Source organism: Dysidea avara, chromosome 12, assembly GCF_963678975.1.
Source record: "Dysidea avara chromosome 12, odDysAvar1.4, whole genome shotgun sequence".
Taxonomy (NCBI): Eukaryota; Metazoa; Porifera; class Demospongiae; order Dictyoceratida; family Dysideidae; genus Dysidea; species Dysidea avara.
This window is the reverse complement of record NC_089283.1, coordinates 14,158,258-14,177,194: the sequence shown is the minus strand read 5'-3', so window position 1 is coordinate 14,177,194 and position 18,937 is coordinate 14,158,258. Positions and strand designations below refer to the sequence as shown.

Below are 18,937 nucleotides of genomic sequence, written 5' to 3'. Positions count from 1 at the left end.
TCTTGAGTTATGGCCCAGGTGTGTTTAACTTTAAGCGGCTTTTCACCCCGGCCAGTAAACAAGTCCGGTGACTATACAAGATTATCATTTCTATACAAGTTCAACATTCTCATATTTCTTTTAATAATTTCAGTGTTTTACTCTAGTCTCCTTGATGTGTTCCTCCGTGTAAGGTAGTTTACTGTATGAAATATTCTTTTACTTCATCCTTCAAGATGCTACACAGAATTGTTAGAAATTATAACTACACTAAATGTTCAGTTGAGACCTGATATTTATTCAAACTTATTTTTATACCCTACTTACTAAGAAGGCTGGCTATCATTTTACAGCACAGCAAATGGCACTTGAACAGTGGCAAAACATAAGTACTAGCTCTTAAAAGGCTTTTATTTGGCTAACCTTTATAGTAATAGATAGCTTGATTTGGAGTATTTCATGACCTCCTGCTCACATGGAAATCCAAATTTTTGTAGATGAGAAACAAGTAATCAAGTTTGCCTTACCTGTACAGTTCTTGTTAAATTGCTGCCATGATTTTCATACATTAGCGTTTTACCCTTAATGGGTTTTGCTAATCAATCAATTAATAAGAGTGGGTGCCAGGTACATGTAATTGAAAATGTTGTAAGACACCCATTTGCAGATCCAGTCACATATAATGTCAGGGTTGAGTATGTAGTATCATATCCATCACTTAAGGCAAAGAAATAATTCTTACCCTATGACTTATGAATCCTGGATTTAGAGGGCAGTGAAAACTCACTGGAAATATTTTTTGTAAGACTTCACCACTATTTAGAATATTAACTTACATTGTTTTAAGCTGTTACATACATTGTATCATTTACTACAACATTTAAAAAAAACCTTCTGTTAATATCTTAGGTGATGTATTACATGCTTGGCCCTGTCCATCATCAGGTGTCTCCTATTCAAAGTTTCCATTAGTGCATCACTAATGCAGGTTTAGACTAGCAATTGATGTTATTATGAAGTATGTTCCTCTCCATATTAGGTGTTTACAGCAAGCAGGTACTCTTCCACTGGAGTCTATACTACTGAGGTAATAATCCTGTTATTATAATGGCATCATCTGTTTGGAACGAGAATGTACACATACTAGACTGGGTTACTGGAATGGACTACTGAACTGGGATTTTTTTGCTTCATGATTCATTTTTCAACACTTTTTGTTGAGCACATTGGCTATTACACCTTCTTCAATACAACTGCCCACTTGTTTTCATTGGCATGTCCCAAAACTGTGGTGTATGGTATGGGCAATATATTATATAGTATTTCTTAGAAATGCCAAATGTGCAAACATACAATGATGCTAAGCCAATTAATGCGTACATATACACAGTAGTTGACTAGTGGCTGTAGTAGTGGTACATCACACAGTACACATTATTACAACTTGCTACTATACTGCACAATGTAGCAGCTACCATGTACGGATGTAATTAGATTATAATGCATAGCTAGATCATTTCATCCCAAGCTCCTGAAAATATTTATCTTTGTGCAAATGCAGTTAATCTAGAATATCTAATTTTTGTATGGTTTACAATAGGGAAAGGCATTAAAATGTTTGCTATCAATGTACACATTCAACTTTATAAGCAAGTCATGCTATGCTATGTAAGTGGTCTATAGGGTGCATTGTTGGAGTACATAGGCATTTCTGAAGAATATGTTTTCATTAACACAACAACTAACAGCACATTCCTGTACCCTGACAATTAAAGACAAAAAGTGAATCGCCAGTCCAATGAAATTAAAAACCAAAAATCAGTAGTCCATTCCAGTGATCCAGTCCACTGTTTGTACCTTCCCAAGTGGCATGCTAACAGCTGGCCTGTGTGTGGGTGTGCAGTTGGCCGTAGGTTTACGTGAAGTTGGCATGGGAAAATTGTTTACGTATGTGCGTTTGTCCACACTCACTTGAGCAAAATATTTTGAAACTGAAAGAATGACGGAAGGCACTGGATAGTTACAGTAGCAATATATTTAAATATGGCCAATCAATTTTATTGACTATGAACACCAGGAGCTTTAAAAAGTTTATGGTGATGTATAAAACTACCAAGAGTGTTTTAGCCTGTATAATAAATGATTATGTGAAGTACGTAACACAGATATTCAAGTAATTTTTTATTTTGGGTTGCCTTTACTAGTTGGTGTATTTAGCCATTTCAGCCAGTATACCAAGTGAAAATATTTTCAAATTACTATTTTCAAAATCAATGAAATATCCATGCTATTTCATACAATCATTCATTAAGGGCCAACACATCAATCAATAACTCCGCAATACTATTATTTACTCTTGGGTGATATATTCCGGTATAATCACCCACCCATTTGATTATTTCTTACCATTTATTCTGTGTACAGATGTGTGAACACAATGTCAACCATCAAACACATTCCATCCACTTATTCATAATAATGATCACCCACAGGGTAACAGAGTTACTACCTCAAATTGATTACACTAGTACAGTATGGTGAGGCTCCTGCACACGAAACACTAGATGTCATATACTAGCTATGGAGGTTGAGGACAGATGTTATGGAGCAGTGAAGACTGATGAGAACATGTCAGCTACTGACACTTGGATTGGCTGGCTAGCTTTTACTCTAATGTGATTAAATACATGTATGTAAACATTGTTCATGTTTGTATGGTGATGTCTCATCCATAGTTGCATGGTGTAGACAGCATAAGAGGACACATCTGCTTCTATTCTGTTTAGTGTTGCACAGATAATCGGATCGGTTATCAGAAAAATCATATATTGGCTGTGTTTTTGTACGTATAACGGTATCGGATCGGTGCCAAGATGACAAAAAGCAGCATACACAGATATGTGTATTTATTTAAAACATGCTAATAATATGCATCAAATGATGTTTACAAATGCATTAAGTTGCATTTTCAAGATTGCTTTTACCGCTTCCATGTACTGTCAGCTGTTGTTGTAGCAATGCTACCACTGTAAACAAGCTAAATCGGTCCTTCACAATCAAACTTCTAATAAAAATTGCTACAAAATAGACATGTTGTGCAATATCAGATTGGCTATATTTATCAGCTTGAAAATATCCATTATCAGTTATCGGCAACATCTTATATCAGTGCAACACTACTTTTGTTTCTACTGGTCAAGGGATGAGCTGCGATGACATGTTAATGATTGTAACACGCAGGTACAATGTATCTGACCTGTCACAACACCCATCAGACTCGTACATTTCTGACAAGTACAGTGTAAGCTATTTTTCCAAAATACTTGTGTTGTAGCTCTATTATCAAGACAATGACCAGTACAAGCACATTGTTGGGGCGAGCCTGAGCGAGCCCCACACTAGCGAGTCGCCCACGTAAATTCGTGTTATCAACCATGCGCAAACAATTACAAAAGAAATCGGAAAACTTACCGAATTAATGCCCACTATACTCCATGCCACGGTACAGTAAACGGCGAAGATTACAGCACTTCCATATATGCTCGTGTCATCGACCATGTAACGGAAAATAAACGTCGTAGATCACAGCACTTCCATATATGCTTTTTTTTTTTTTCCCGGGCTAGATGTAATGCCCTTTCCTACCATCCCCAGCACAAGAGACAAAAGTGCTGGACAAGAACTGAAAAGCGGGACATCTAAAAGTCCCTAGGGCCATTTGTTAGGCCCATTTCCGGGGAAGCATCTGGTGATCTAAACGAGATGGCGCGGCTTCCACGGATGCACATCGTCGCTGACCTCAACAGGGAGAAAGACAGGGTACAGCGAATCCACGCCAAAGTACTACTGTATGATAAAGCACTACGTTTGGAAAGGAGCTCAGCAAGCCGGCGATAAAATGTGATGGCTTCCTTCCCCATGCCCCCAGTTGTGGCAAACACCAATGGAGTAAAAGATGCAAACTCCACCTCACGGACACGGTCACCATACTCCCTCTTCTTCTGCATCTCATGACGCCTATACACAGATGGTATCGAAACATTGCGGTAGCTTTGTGCGTTTGGGTGAAAAACCCTTACATCGAAAAAGGCACTTTGCCGCCGCCCCCAAAATCCGCGTGCATGAATGTCAGCCCTGGCATCATCTTGGCAGTTAGCTGATCGAGGGGTAAGTTCTTCGCCACTCAGGGATTGAAGTGGTGGCTCAATTGCAACATTAGTACAAACATTTGAAAGTAATTCAGCAGTTGTATCACGCAGGTCATTGTGGCGAACAAAAGTCAAACCACCATGTCGACAGATCATTGCATGATCAGCAGTGAAAGGCGAGCCACACACACAGTGGCTAGGAGTATTCAGTAAAGTCCATCCATAACGCAGGTGAAGAGCATCCCAGAACTCCTGCTTTGTCAGATGGTAACCCTGGTCTTGCAGTGGTAAAGCCAGAAGCCAAGAAGAGGCTCCAGGTTCACTATTCAGATCAATAGCTCTTTGAAGCTGTGAAGAGAGACCATTTCTGATCTCAAGAGCCCGTTTCTTAGAAGCCTCACGCCGGTGTTGGTGAACCTGAGCCTTGATGGATCGAGTATCTGGGGGATGAGCATGTGCTACCTGACTAATAATCAAGTCTTTTAATGGTGCAGTAATTCGCAGGGAAGCATCAAACTGAGATTCACAGAAAGCTGTAGGGTCACCCATACCAAGCCCACCGAAACGACATGGCAGAGAGAACAACTCACGTTCACCGGTGGCGCATGCAACATGTCCAGTGATAGAAGGAAAAAGTTTGAGTCTTATAGCATCCTCTAATGGCTGAAGTAAAGAACTAATGTTTGGAATGGTTCTCATCAGGTAGACCCAGCGGCCCATCATACCGTGGGTAAAAGCACAATATGCAGCATGTGGCCGACTACTTGCAATTCCAGCTAAGGCAGACACCTCATGCTCGTGTCATCGACCATGTCACGGAAAATAAACGGCGTAGACTACGGCACTTCCATATCATATATTATGCTCGTGTCATCGACCATGTCACGGAAAAATAAGCGGCGTAGATTACAGCACTGCTCATCTCGTCTACCACGTCGCGGCACGTGTTGTCGACCATGAAATAAACTTGGTTGTCCATGATGGACAGGGAAAAACGCCTTAGAGAAGAGAGCAGTAGCTATAGATTGAGAAGAGATCGAGAAACTTCACAGGTAGCAGAAGAAAGAAGAAGGAGAGACAGAGAATATCAGACTGCCGGAGAAGTTCTCCATTTACACAAGAGTAAAGGGACACAATCATACAGCAGAGAAGGCAGAATTAGTACGTTTGTTATATATAAATTTGTAAGACTCACAAAATATTTGAGTATAATAGATTAGTAATTGCTGTTCATACAATATTAAACTGAATCCTATACAACTGATAAAAAAATAGAACTGATTATGGTCTAAATTCACTATCACATTCTTGCAGATGGTTTATATGTGCATATCATACTAACAACTATTGTGACTCATTTTCATGATGTGTCTATATTGATAGTGCTTCAAATGTTGGTGTAGTAGCAAATACTGATGTGAATGTGGACCGATCACAACATGTCCAACGTCATGTGCCGGTTGACATTAGTGACCCTGCAGTCATTGCCAAGATTACAGAATTTCATGCTGAATTGACACTGTTCAGTATGTCTTGAAAAATTCCCAAGCATTTCAATAATTGACATAAGTACCCCTGTAGGCATTGTCACAATGATAGCCGTGTCCCAAAGCTATTTTCTGCTGCTAATAATATGGATCCTGGTCCAGAACTTATTGTAAGTTATGTTCCTCACACACATGATGTCTAATAACCATTTAACACTTCCTTTTGTAGGGATTGTCAAAAGTAGAACAAATGTTAATTTCACCAGTTATATGTGTGCGACGATCAAAGATACTGACTGCCTTGCAGTGGTTGATAGCAAATAATGTATACTTCAGTAATATTACAATCAATCATGATAATATATCAGCTTTACCTGAAAATGATCATCTTACAAATGTACCTATACAGTATCCGTGCCATCTGACCTACACATATAAAGCAACCTGATTTACCTACAAACATAACAGAAGATCACAACAACCCAGATATACGTATGTAGAACTTTTGTTCCAACGATTCCTCAGACCATGACCGAGGTGCAAAATATCAGACATTCATTGCAATCAACTACAGTAACATGACCTCTGGAGAAAATCTCTTAAATGAATTCCAATGTGAATGGTACATTACCCGTGCTTTTCCTGTCCTTTTTCCTACTGGTGCTCAAACCACATTTCAACCCCATACTTTTATATAATGTGCATATCTTCCATTAGCATGAATGGCTAGATAATAAGACCAACATTCAATTATGACCTATACTAATATAAAACACTTATTCCCTTCAGGCTCGCCCCACGATGCTGCTAGCATCTGCCTAGTTAATATAGTGCTGCCTGACATGAGGTACACCTTAGGCTCAAGGTCATGAAGTACACCTTAGCTTTGTTTAGGACCTACTTGACATGGTCACTATAATGAGGTGGTCTATTAATGAGGTCATGAAGTATACTTTAGCTGTGTTTGGGACCTACTTGACATGGTCACTATAATGAGGTGATCTATTAATGAGGTCGTGAAGTATACCTTAGCTGTGTTTGGGACCTACTTGACATGGTCACTATAATGAGGTGGTCTTATTAATGAGGTCCTTAGCTGTGTTTGGGACCTACTTGACATGGTCACTATAATGAGGTGGTCTATTAATGAGGTCATGAAGTACACCTTAGCTTTGTTTAGGACTTACTTGACATGGTCATTATAATGAGGTGGTCTTATTAATGAGGTCATGAAGTACACCTTAGCTGTATTTGGGACCTACTTGACATGGTCACTATAATGAGGTGGTCTTACTAATGAGGTCATGAAGTACACTTTAGCTATGTTTGGGACCTACTCGACATGGTCACTATAATGATGTGGTCTTATTAATGAGGTCATGAAGTTCACCTGGCTTTGTTTAGGACCTACTTGACATGGTCACCATAATGAGGTGGTCTTATTAATGAGGTCATGAAGTACACTATAATTATGTTTGGGACCTACTTGACATGGTCAATATAATGAGGTCATGAACAGTGTTGGGAGTAACGCGTTTTACTTCTGTGGTAACTAAGTAATATAACAAAATACGCTATAAAAATGGGTAATATAACTCAAGTTACTTTGCTTACAAATGTAATGCGTTACCTAAGTAATATAGTTACTGTAACGAGTCTAATATTATGTAATATCATTACTACAAGTAACGAAGTTGCTAATCTCGTTAGTTATCCTCTGAGTAACGCCTAGCTACAACGAAGTAACGAAGCCTACTGAATGAAGCTTATTCACCAGCTTCTTACTTATAACCAAGATTTGCACATTGTCCAACAACACAATCATGTCATGTTATAAAGTGGTAGTTTCACGTGACAGCTTAAGGCTGTGGACACAAAGTAATATAATATGTAATATTATTATAGTTACTTTATTTTATGAATAATATGTAACTGTAACTAAATAGTTCAGTTGCATGTAATATGTAACTAGTTACTTTTAGTAACTTGCCCAACACTGGTCATGAAGTGTACCTTAACTATGTTAGGGAGACCTACCGTATAAGCCTAAATATTTCAAGGAGGAAATTTTCCGTGGTTTTGGGGGTTATCAGCGAAATTTTCAGCCTTGAAATATTTAGACCTCCATATACCGTATAGAGGGAAACTTTGGTGGGGGTAAACTTTGGCGAATAGCAAGCTAAATCGCATTTGGCGAAATAAACTTTGGTGAATTCAAGCTCAATCCATAGCTATAAAGATACTAATCTCAAGTGCTATGAGCAATTGGCGGGTTAAACTTTGGCGAATTTGTAGCGAATCGCCAAATTCGCCAAAGTTTTCCCCCGCCAAAGTTTCCCTCTATGCGGTAGTCCAATACATTTGGGAAGTATTTGCAAATCCGCTAAATTTTTATTTTTAGCAACATTGCTCAACCTAAATATTTGTCCCTCAAAATATTTAGGGTATACAGTACTTGACATGGTCACTATAATGAGGTGTTCTTATTACTGAGGTCATAAAATACATCTACACTATGTGTGATATGTATTTAACATAGCTGGAGTCCTAAATGGCCACGTATAGTTAAGGGTTCAACTTCCCAAGGTTTTACCTTCTAATCATCTAATTCTTGCTCATTCTTTCCATTCAACATATCATCCATGAGCTCCACATCTTAGCACTCACCCTGGCAAACCTTTACTAAAATCCTCACTGCAACAAAGGAACAAGCAACTGATCCTAACGCTTTGACTAACCAACATTAACAATAATCAGTTCTACTCTATGTAATGAATACCACATTGGATGATTTACTGTCTGTCCTAGACTTCATGCTCCATGTATTGGTCAGTCTAATAGTTAAGTACATGCCCACACACTGTATATACAACTTATTTTAAGATCTGCAAGCATTAACCAAACTGGTGCCAGCAATTAAAATGCTCTGTTGACAGTCAGCTTGGATACTACAAGCAGCCCTTGATGAGTTGTGGTACAGTTATCTACCATTGACATCATTGAGGCAAACGGCACAAGACCATGACACAGCACACAAGTGCTCCACCTTACAATCAACTGCTAGCATCTCCCACCAGGCCTACACATGCCAGTAATAATCTCAACAATGTCACCATTGGCCTTCACAAGGTCCCCTGGTACACAATACCACTGTAATGTGACTGGTACACTTCACAAGGCCACTGATATACAATCAAAATAGACAGTCCTTCTTATGAATAAATTATTTCTAAATGAAAAGTGACTTATAAGGCCACAAACTTTCTCATCCTCCTGTACTCAAAATAGCAGTGCAGGAGGGTAGATTTTTATTGTATTTTTTACTAACTAGATAGTTTACTTAGCTAGCTAAAATGACTCAAAATGTAAATTTCTTAGACTTCTCTACCAAGGTACAAACTATAAAAGGTGCTAATTGGCATCCCTTAGCCACCAGTGGTACAAAAAATCCTTGATAAGGTAAGTAAAACGGCGATGTAGGTGGGGATGATAAACTAATATGTGGCCTAATGAATCAATGTTTGAACATCCGGCCACTACATTGACCACACAATCCGTTTGTGTGAGTGTGGCAGATGGGTGACATCAGTTTATGCCTATCACTGGTTACAGAGCTATACTAGAAGCTTGGAATTACAATCCTATTGGTATACATACCTGTCATTAGGAATAATTCCCACCATATGACTCTGTACTTAGAATATTTGTTTTAAATTACATACTGAACAACAGTGCATAAAAGATTAGCTGGTTAAACTGTTCCAGTGATCATGCCTAAGTGTAATGATAAAAGTGTGCATATACAATGTCAATGATATCTGCTTTACCAGTTAAGCACTGAACACACTGATAGAACACTAGTCTCCTACTTCCTTGTTGTAGAATAGCTTACCGGTCATCAGTACCACGTGTGCCAACCTTCCACAGTACAACACATACGCTGGAACACGAAGAAACGGTAAGCTTGAGCCTGAGGGTGAAGTGAACTCCTTTATGACTCAGTCCTGAATCCATTAGAATCGCCGTGCGATAAAGTCCCGCTCTCGCATTACCGATGTTACAATCGTCACGTGATATTATTGTTTCCGGTATTACGTAATTTTGTGGTTGAGCAAGTCTGTACATAACGAGATTGGTTGGCCACCTCTCGAGACGGTGGGTGTCCTTGAATCGATCTTTTTTTCCGATTTAATATTGTATCAATTGGATAAATCTTTGGAAGGCTGCTGTGACGAGACGAGGAATCCGGGAAGGCTGATACTTGCGAACTCGTACAACCTTGACCTAGGTAATTATTTAAATATTGTAATCCATCTGTGTATAATCGCGTCCGGGGTGAACCCGTCCGATATTAGGTGAATTACTGTAGGCAAGATCGAGATATACTCTAATAGAGCAGTCAGTCAAATTAATACTCTAATAGAACAGCTAGAAATAGAACACCACATAGCTATACACTCACTATTAAGAATTAATCCTCCAGTTACTAAGTATGAAAGTTTGCATTTGCAGCACCATCCCATGGACACACTTAGCCTGCTAGAAATATTTTGCAAATGAAATCCTTTGTATGCCTATCTAACTAAACTACTGTACAGTGCAAAGCAATTTGATTTAGATGTTAAGACAGATTAACACAAAACTAGCAGATGAAAATGACTGTAAACAATTCCCTCTAGTTCAGGAGAAGGAAGAACAACTAACACAATTAATGCACAAAATTTGAAAAAATGATAGGGTACTCCTATGTTGAGTTTTGTTTTTTAAAGTTACAAATCTTGATGTGTGTAGAAGCCTGTTTTTATTAAATCCGGTATAGGTATATGGAACAGGATCTGGGTGGTGAAGCCAAAGGTGTTTTATATCTTTCAGGGATGAAATTTTTGATAGAGCAATTTTATGTACAAACCATACTCTAGTGTACCCTTTGCAAACCTTGGATCCACCCACAATTATGCAATAAGGAGTCAATTACAAAAAGGTAAACAATCAAGTAAAATGTGATCTGGTATGCAAAAAGGGGTCTTATAGCCTTTTCAATTGCATGTACTTGGCAACCTGTAACTTGACTTGTGAATGTGGTATCACCCTGAAATTTGGTCCCCTTATACCCCTAACATAGCACCATAGCTTGATGAAATATGAAGGTGATAGGATGAAAACATGAGGAGTTATGATTAGTCAAACGTGACAATTTGGAAAGGCTATAAGACCCCTTTTCACAGACCAAGTCACAAATGTTAAAATTATTCATAATGAGGTTGCGTTAAACTATGTGATAATGTAGGTTATCAGAAATAAAAGAAAATAATAAAATTAACTAAAGTGATGCATTCAGTCATTTGTAAACCAGTTTGCAAATAATGCTTACATATACGTATATGTGTGTGTGTGTGTGTATATGTGTGTGTGTGTGTGTGCGTGTGTGCGTGTGTATGTGTGTGTGTGTGTGTACATACATACACACATATGCATATAATTATGTGCACTACAGATATAGTTGTCCCTCGCATCATTCTCCTGGCTGGTCATCATTGTCATTTACCACTTCGTTTTCTTGTCTTGAAGAAACAGAGGACAATGGTGAGCTACCCTCAGATACATGCTCTATCTCATTGGTGTGGTCTGGTTCAAGGGTTTTCCCTGTTATTGTTTCATGGGGTACTTCAACAGGATTATCATGAGATAAGGATTCTTTTTGACAATACCTTGCAAAATTTCATCCAAAGATGTCTCACATTTTTCATCACCTTTTGGGTTTAGAGAGTTAGCTACAAAAGTGTAAACTTCTTGGTTGAGTGATGATATATTTACTGAACTGTCACTGTTTGAAACTTCAGATGACAGTAGCCTTTCCTGTTGTCTATTGTCATAATGATTTGTTGGTTGAAGAGATGACAACTCATTACCACTGTTGGATGCCTCATCAACACATAGCCCTGACATAGCTTGCTTAGATTCATCACTGACAGTGCTGTTGATATCTGCACAAGAACTTGATGGAGGTGGTGTCTCATATGATGGCACAAAATAATCTGCATTTAAACTGTGAGACCTGCTTCTAAAAGGCATGTTTGTTCCTCTCTTTAATGTAAGATATTTACTGCTATGATCTATTTCTTGGTCTCCAGGTAACATTAAATTCAGATGCTGTTTCTGACTGCATTCATCATCAGATGAAGAACTGAATGAATCTGACTGTGGAACCTGTGGCAGCAGCACATCAGCTGAAGGAAGATGATCATCAACATTTTGAGGAATATGTGGAAGGGAATAGAACTGTGATGAATTGCTGTTTGCTGGTGAGTGAATTTGAGAATAAAACAAAAGTTCCCCAGTGGAATCTACTGTCTGTGAAGTAAAGCTGCCATTTAACAAATAAGAATCAGAATAACTTCTAGATAACTTTGAACCAGTATAATCTTGTATCATTGAATCTGCAGCAGTTGTGTATATTGTGTGACCACTAGCGATGTGCTCTTGAGAAGATTGAGTACTATCATTCATCCGCTGCAGACCAGAGTGCTGTATGGTGACATACCCAATACTTGCATTGCTAGTTTTCTTATCTGTAAATTCAAAGAGATTGGAAGATAATCATCAACAGAGGCTACATTACTAGTTGTTAATATTTAAGTATCACTTTCAGGGGTGTAGGAAGCATGGGTGCCATGGGTGCCATGGGTGCCATGGGTGCTTGGGAACCCATAAATATTGTAACTAATGGGTGTCAACACACTGTACTATACCGTATTTATCACTGAAAAGATCGAGATATTCTAATAAAACAGTCACACTTGCGACATTTTTTGGGGTCTTCAGCTTTATCACTGGGCACCAAATATTTTCCTACGCCCCTGACTTTAGAAACTAAAATGTTTAGTGAAATATAATAGTAACTCACTGATTGTCTTCCCTTTCCTTCTGTCTGCATTGAAATGCACACTTTCATAAGAAGGGATTTCTAGTGATCTCTGACTTCTTGGAGGAACTGGCATTCCAATGTTTCCTACATACATATACAATTACAACAAGGGCACATTCCAGTGTCTACCTGTTAATTTTATCCCTGTAATTTTCACAACAGGTTTGACTGGCTTGCTGACATCAAGAACAGGTGAAGGAGATGCTTCTGGTGTAAAATGTATTCCAATTCCTCCCTGATGAGGTGGTTCCATGCCCAACTTCTTACTGAGTGATTCAATAAGCTTGTGGATATTGTCAATAAAAACTAGAAGACATACCAAGAGCATGTAATTTATATATACACAAACTAACAATAATCTTGAGGAGAAATATATTTATAGCCCCACTATAATTATACTTGGATGCATGGATGCAGATAGATTTTTGGGATATGCTGTAACTGTTTAGGAGTCTTGCTTATGTAAATGCAAGTCCAGATAATGCTGAAGTGCAAAAGCCAGTAATGCAGTAAAATTGTTACATTCAGCCATTTAATAGTCTCATCAGAAACTGGAAGAGCACTAGAAAAAGTAACTACTAATCTAACATATTAGGGTAACTGCACATTGTCAAGTTTTTTTTTTTTTTTAATTCTTGGGCAAAAACAGTTGGCTGTACAAAAAGGGCACATCCACAGAGGTAAAATATCTAGTGCAGCCAAGAAAAAATGTTAATGTAACTACAGTATACCATATTTACTTGGTTAAACACTTCTATGTTTATTACAGTACCTTGGTTCATAAAATTAATGCGGTGACTATTCAAATTTGACCACCAGTTGATACTCAAAAACAATGTTGAAGTCCTTATTTTCAAAATTCTGATACCACTCTTGATCAAGTGTGGCTACTATTGTAGGTGCAAAATACAAAAATCTTTCATTTTGACTTATGAAGTCTTGCTGCATTCTTAATTGGCTAGTGATTTGGTTACCTTTTAAAATAGTCAGTGTAGAGAAAAAAGGCAGACAAAAATTAATGTGCCGGTTGCTGCGGTGCGTTCACTAACAAGTCAAACAATTGTTAATAATTCTGTTAATCAATACAACAATCACCAGCACACTCAAGATTACAACAACTCATGATAATTACAATCATGCGACTCTTTATACTCTACGTTACATCACTATAAGAAGTCTGTTCATTACGTAATACCACATCTCCCCCTTAAGAGAAACGACGGGGGGGACGAATCTCAGTCCCAGTTTGACTTCTAGTCATCATTCGGTGAGGCTCTTCTGGTTCTGACAGTTCTTCATGAAACCCAGCATTAGATTCTTGAGGAACAACTCTTAATTGGATTCTGTTCCTCTGAAGTTGACCTGAAGGAGTCTCTACAAGATAGGATCTGGGGGTTTCTGCTGAAGTAACCACTCTGCCCGAAACTGGACCATTATCAGAGTCTATCCAAACGGGAGTGTCATCGGGGATCATAGGTAAATCCTTGGTCCTATGACGTTTGTCAAAATTGTCCTTCTGTTTCAGCTTGTATGTGGCATCAGACTTCTGAAATTCTGCCAAATAGGTCCATTGAGGAATCAGCTTACAGTCTGCAGTAGGAACACAAGTTCGGATCTGTCTCCCCATACTCAATTCAGCTGGGCTCCTTCCACACCAGGGAAGAGGTGTTGACCTATAAGTAAGCATCGCCATGTATGGATCTTTACTGTTTTTCAGTAAATGTTTAACAGTTTGAACCATGCGTTCAGCTTGCCCATTACTTTGGGGATACTTGGGGCTGCTTGTGATGTGACAGAATCCATATTCATTTGCAAACTGAGTAAACTCTAGAGCTGAGAATTGTGGACCATTATCGCTGTGAACTACTTCCGGGATTCCATGATGTGAGAACACATTTTTGAGGTGGCTAATGACAGCTGCTGAGGTAGTTGTAGTCAACTTGGTTACTTCAGGGTACCTTGAAAAATAGTCTACTGTTAACAAGTACTTGGTACCTTCCAGTTCAAACAAATCTGTCCCTATAATTTGCCATGGATAATCTGGGAGTGTCGACTTGATCAGGGGTTCTCTCCTTTGTTGGGATTCTCTAGCACATGTGGGACACTGACGAACTATCTCAGCAGTATCCTTGGTAATCTCAGGCCACCAAACGGAGCACCTCACTCTGGCTCTACAGCGTTCGATCCCTTGATGCTCCTCGTGAATCTTTGCCAAGGTCTCCTTTCTTAAAGAAGAAGGAATAACAATACGCTGGTTATATAATAGCAAATTATTATGAAGCGAAAAGAAACTTCTCACCTTCCAAAATGCACTCAGGTCAACATCTGTAGGAGATTTGGCAGGCCAACCCTCTAGGCACCATCTTTTCACTGTCATGCACGTCGAGTCATCATCCTGAGCATCTTTGTACTGTTTCAAGCGATGCTCCCCAGCTGGTAGAGCTGCTACTACAGTATCAACAAACCATTCTACTTCTTCTTGAAGTTGATTGTCACAAAGTGGGGATGGTGCTCTTGATAAGGCATCAGCTGTAGTCAATAGCTTTCCAGGTACATGTGACACAGTGTAATTAAACCTGGCCATTCTGAGTCTAAAACGAAGAATTCTAGGAGGTAAATGGTCAAGGTTTTTGGCATTCAACAATGGGATGAGTGGCTTGTGATCTGATTCTATTAGAAAGTGAGTACCCAGTATGTAGTTTGCAAATTTGTCACATGCCCATGTAACTGCCAGGGCCTCTTTTTCTATCTGGGCGTAGCGTCGTTCAGTCTCCGTCATGGAGCGGGATGCGTACGCCACTGGCTTCCAGACTTGGCCTGACTGTTGGAGGAGAACCGCACCCAACCCGTAGGAGGATGCATCAGCAGATACTTTGCTGCTGGCTTCAGGGTCATAGAGTGCCAGGACTGTTGGTTGTGTCAATTCAGTTTTAATTGCTATGAATGAATCTTCCTGTGTTGGGCCCCACACCCAAGCATGTGACGGACTCAGTAACTCACGTAATGGCTGACTAATTTGGGATAGCCGGGGAGAAAATTTCCCTAACTGGTTAGCCATTCCCAGGAACCTGCGTAGCTCAGTAACACTAGTAGGGGGTTTCATATTAGATACTGCTGCAATCTTCTCTGGGTCTGCTCTGATTCCTTGACTATCAACAAGGTGTCCCAGGAATTTCACAGATTTTTGGTTGAATTCACACTTAGTACGGTTCAGGGTGACATTAGCTGACTGTAGTTGCTGAAGTACTGCCAACAATCTAGAGTTGTGTTCTTGTGGGGTGGAACCAAACACAAGGATATCATCCATCTGGCATACTACCCCTTGCAGACCCTCAAGAATTCTCTTCATTCGTTTCTGAAATAGTTCTGGGGCACTTGTGATGCCAAAAGGCAATTTGTTAAAACAATACCGCCCAAATGGGGTTATGAATGTTGTAAGGTGGCGAGAATCTTTGGCAAGAGGAATTTGCCAAAACCCACTATTGGCATCGAGTTTGGAAAATATAGTGGCACCAGCTAACAAGGCTAAAGTTTCATCTACTTTGGGCATCGGGTGTACTTCTCTGAGAACACCTTCATTCAATTTCTTCAAATCGACACAAATTCTGATGGCCCCAGATTTTTTTGGAACCACCACCATCCCAGCACACCATGGTGTGGGCTCGTCAACCTTAGAAATAATACCACCAGACTCCATTCGAGTTAATTCTTCTTGGACTTTCTTACGAAGCGGTAGTGGTATGTTACGAGGGGTATGAAGAGAATGTGGCTGCGCATCATCCTTGAGTTTAATCAAATATTCATCCCCTAAAGTGCCTAAACCTCGGAAAACTGTGGGAAACTGGCTGTAAATGTCCTCAGCAACCATAGTATGAATTCTGCAAATGAGCTGCAGTGCTGTGATGGCTGGTAATCCTAAGAGGTTGTGTCTCAAGCCCTGTACTACGAAGATTTCCTGTCTAGATGAAATCTCTTTGTTAGACAGAGCACCTGTAAATTGTCCCAGTACAGTCAACTTTTGGTTGGCAGGTCCTGACAATATCTTAGAGGGCTTCTTCAACTCTGTTTTTGGAAGTGCACGGTATGTTTCCTCTGATATGGCTGTTACTGCAGCACCAGTGTCTAGTTTGAACTGAACAACTTTGGTATCCAGAGTCACTGTAACATACCAAGACGATTCTGAACTGGTTGCCATGGCATCTAGGAATGCAGTATCAAGGGACAGTTCTTCAACAGGAGGTAGTTTCTCACTGGGTGTGGTATCTACAGATAATTCATCAGTGGGTGAAGTGTCGACTGAAAATGTTTGTTTCTTAGTCTTGGAAAAACAAAGTGAGCTGTAATGCCCTCTTCTGTTACATCTGTGGCATGTGGCACTGATAGCTGGACACTTAACACCTTCTGGATGTCTACTGTGACCACACCTACTGCATGCTTGTGCAGATTGTTGTCTGTCTGGCAACATGCCTCCTCTGAGTTGTTGTGGGTGGGGTGTGGTTTTTCCACCAATGGCTCTCTTGTTGGAATACTTGGATACAGCATCCACTACTACAGGATCTTGCATAGTCCCTTCACCTTTTAACTGACGTTGCTGATCTTGTACAGCTTCGTTCAAACGTACTGCCTTCTTAGCTTTGTCGAGCGTTAGTTCCGGGTCGAGCTGAAGGCGTTTGGAAATGGCTTCATCTCTTATTCCAACAACAATTCTGTCACGGAGCATCTCTTCTGTTAAGTTTCCGTACTCACAAGTCTCTACTAAGGCATAAAGCTCGGAGATGTACTGCTCCACCGTTTCACCAGGTAATTGGTTGCGACGATTAAATTTGGCTCTTTCAAAAATTACGTTCCTTCTAACTTTGAAGAACCCGTCAAGTTTGGCCAGGACAGTGTCATATTTCTTTCGTTCTTCACTAGTAATTCGCGTGGAAGTTAGAACGTTGTCCGCATTTTCTCCCATCGTATACAACAGTGTGCTCACTTGTCGAGTTTCAGATTCTCCCGATAAACCAGACGCTTCTCTAAACTGTTCGAATCTTCTTTTCCATTTGGACCAGCTGTCTGGATTATTGAAGTCGAAAGGTTCCGGCGTTTTCAACTGAATGCCAGCCATCCCACTTCTGACACCATGTGGCGGTTGCTGCGGTGCGTTCACTAACAAGTCAAACAATTGTTAATAATTCTGTTAATCAATACAACAATCACCAGCACACTCAAGATTACAACAACTCATGATAATTACAATCACGCGACTCTTTATACTCTACGTTACATCACTATAAGAAGTCTGTTCATTACGTAATACCACAATTAATAGTTAATTGGAGTTAAAGGAATTAGTTAGGACCACTCATTTTGTGAGTATCAGATATCATTACATAACATAACAGATAACATAGTATCAGGTAGAGGTGTGCCGATAATCAGATCGGCTACAATATCGGCCACCGATATGGCATTTTTAACCAATATCGGTATCGGTACAGAACAGCAGGAGGACCGATATCGCTACCGATATTTATACAGTAGCAATAGTTTCAGTGTACATAAACGGATTATGCATTGGTTTTCTACGTTATCCATGTGGCTCTGGCCATAGATTCTTTATGCTCTGGCTTATTGTTTACTCTGCAACAAGTGCTACGCTACGAGAAGCCATATAAACACACGCAATTCTAGTGTTTGTTGCTGGAAAGCTTATCACAGTCTTTACAAATGAAGCAGTTATAGAGTACCTTTGTAATAAAAGAAGAATCACTGGATAACGGAAACTTGCTGTAGCTACCAGCTTTCTCACAAGTCATTAGAATGCGGAGTAATGCAGAAATATCCGTTTAAGGCTTCATGGGAGTATATCTACATAAAATGTTTGTGGGTGCCTAATTGTCTGGATTGCGCAATAGAAACCCAAGCTGTACACCACCACAGGAAGAGTATAGCAATGAATGCATGCACATGTTGCTGTAGGGTAGGTAAATGTACACTTTTGTTTGCTTAAAATATTAATGCAAATATCGTATCGGTTATCGGCTTCTTTTGATCAATATCGGATATCGGTACATGCCAAAAACCCATATCGGTACACCTCTAATACTTAGCTGAAGTAATGTCCTCAGTACTTGGCAATATGCAGCTTAATTATAGTGGCCTGCAGTTTAAATCGTGGGGTTGGAGAGATTTTTCCTTTCTTTGGCTCATTTTCTTGTTTCTCCTTATCAAACAGTATGGTAGTACTGTTTAAGTAGGATCCCCCAAAAAATGATGAGTGCCACCTAAATTCCACCTTTAAAAATCATCCTAGAAGCAATTTACATGATGAAAATCACCTTTATGGAATAATATTAGTCCACCTAACATATGAAATACAGCATTAAAAACAAGAAAACACTTACAGGCAGCCA

At 39.5% G+C, this 18,937-nt stretch overlaps 2 protein-coding genes across 2 annotated transcripts in view; both read right to left on the bottom strand.

Moving 5' to 3' along the window:
- Positions 1-3,174: 3,174 nt before the first annotated feature.
- On the bottom strand, positions 3,175-4,842 carry LOC136239860 (uncharacterized). The gene is made up of 2 exons (XM_066030610.1): positions 3,747-4,842; positions 3,175-3,186 (listed from the first exon to the last, which is right to left on the bottom strand). The coding sequence occupies exons 1-2, from the start codon at positions 4,824-4,826 to the stop codon at positions 3,175-3,177; spliced, it is 1,092 nt and encodes a 363-aa protein (XP_065886682.1). The 5' UTR covers positions 4,827-4,842.
- A 6,042-nt stretch (positions 4,843-10,884) lies between these two features.
- LOC136240380 (uncharacterized) overlaps positions 10,885-18,937 on the bottom strand; it is a 45,358-nt gene continuing 37,305 nt past the window's right edge. Inside the window, exons 8-10 of the mRNA XM_066031341.1 lie at positions 12,669-12,845; positions 12,519-12,623; positions 10,885-12,183 (exon numbers count right to left, since the gene is read on the bottom strand). Coding sequence (XP_065887413.1) covers positions 11,261-12,183; positions 12,519-12,623; positions 12,669-12,845 — 1,205 coding nt within the window. The 3' untranslated portion in view covers positions 10,885-11,260. The remainder of the gene's footprint in view (positions 12,184-12,518; positions 12,624-12,668; positions 12,846-18,937) is intronic.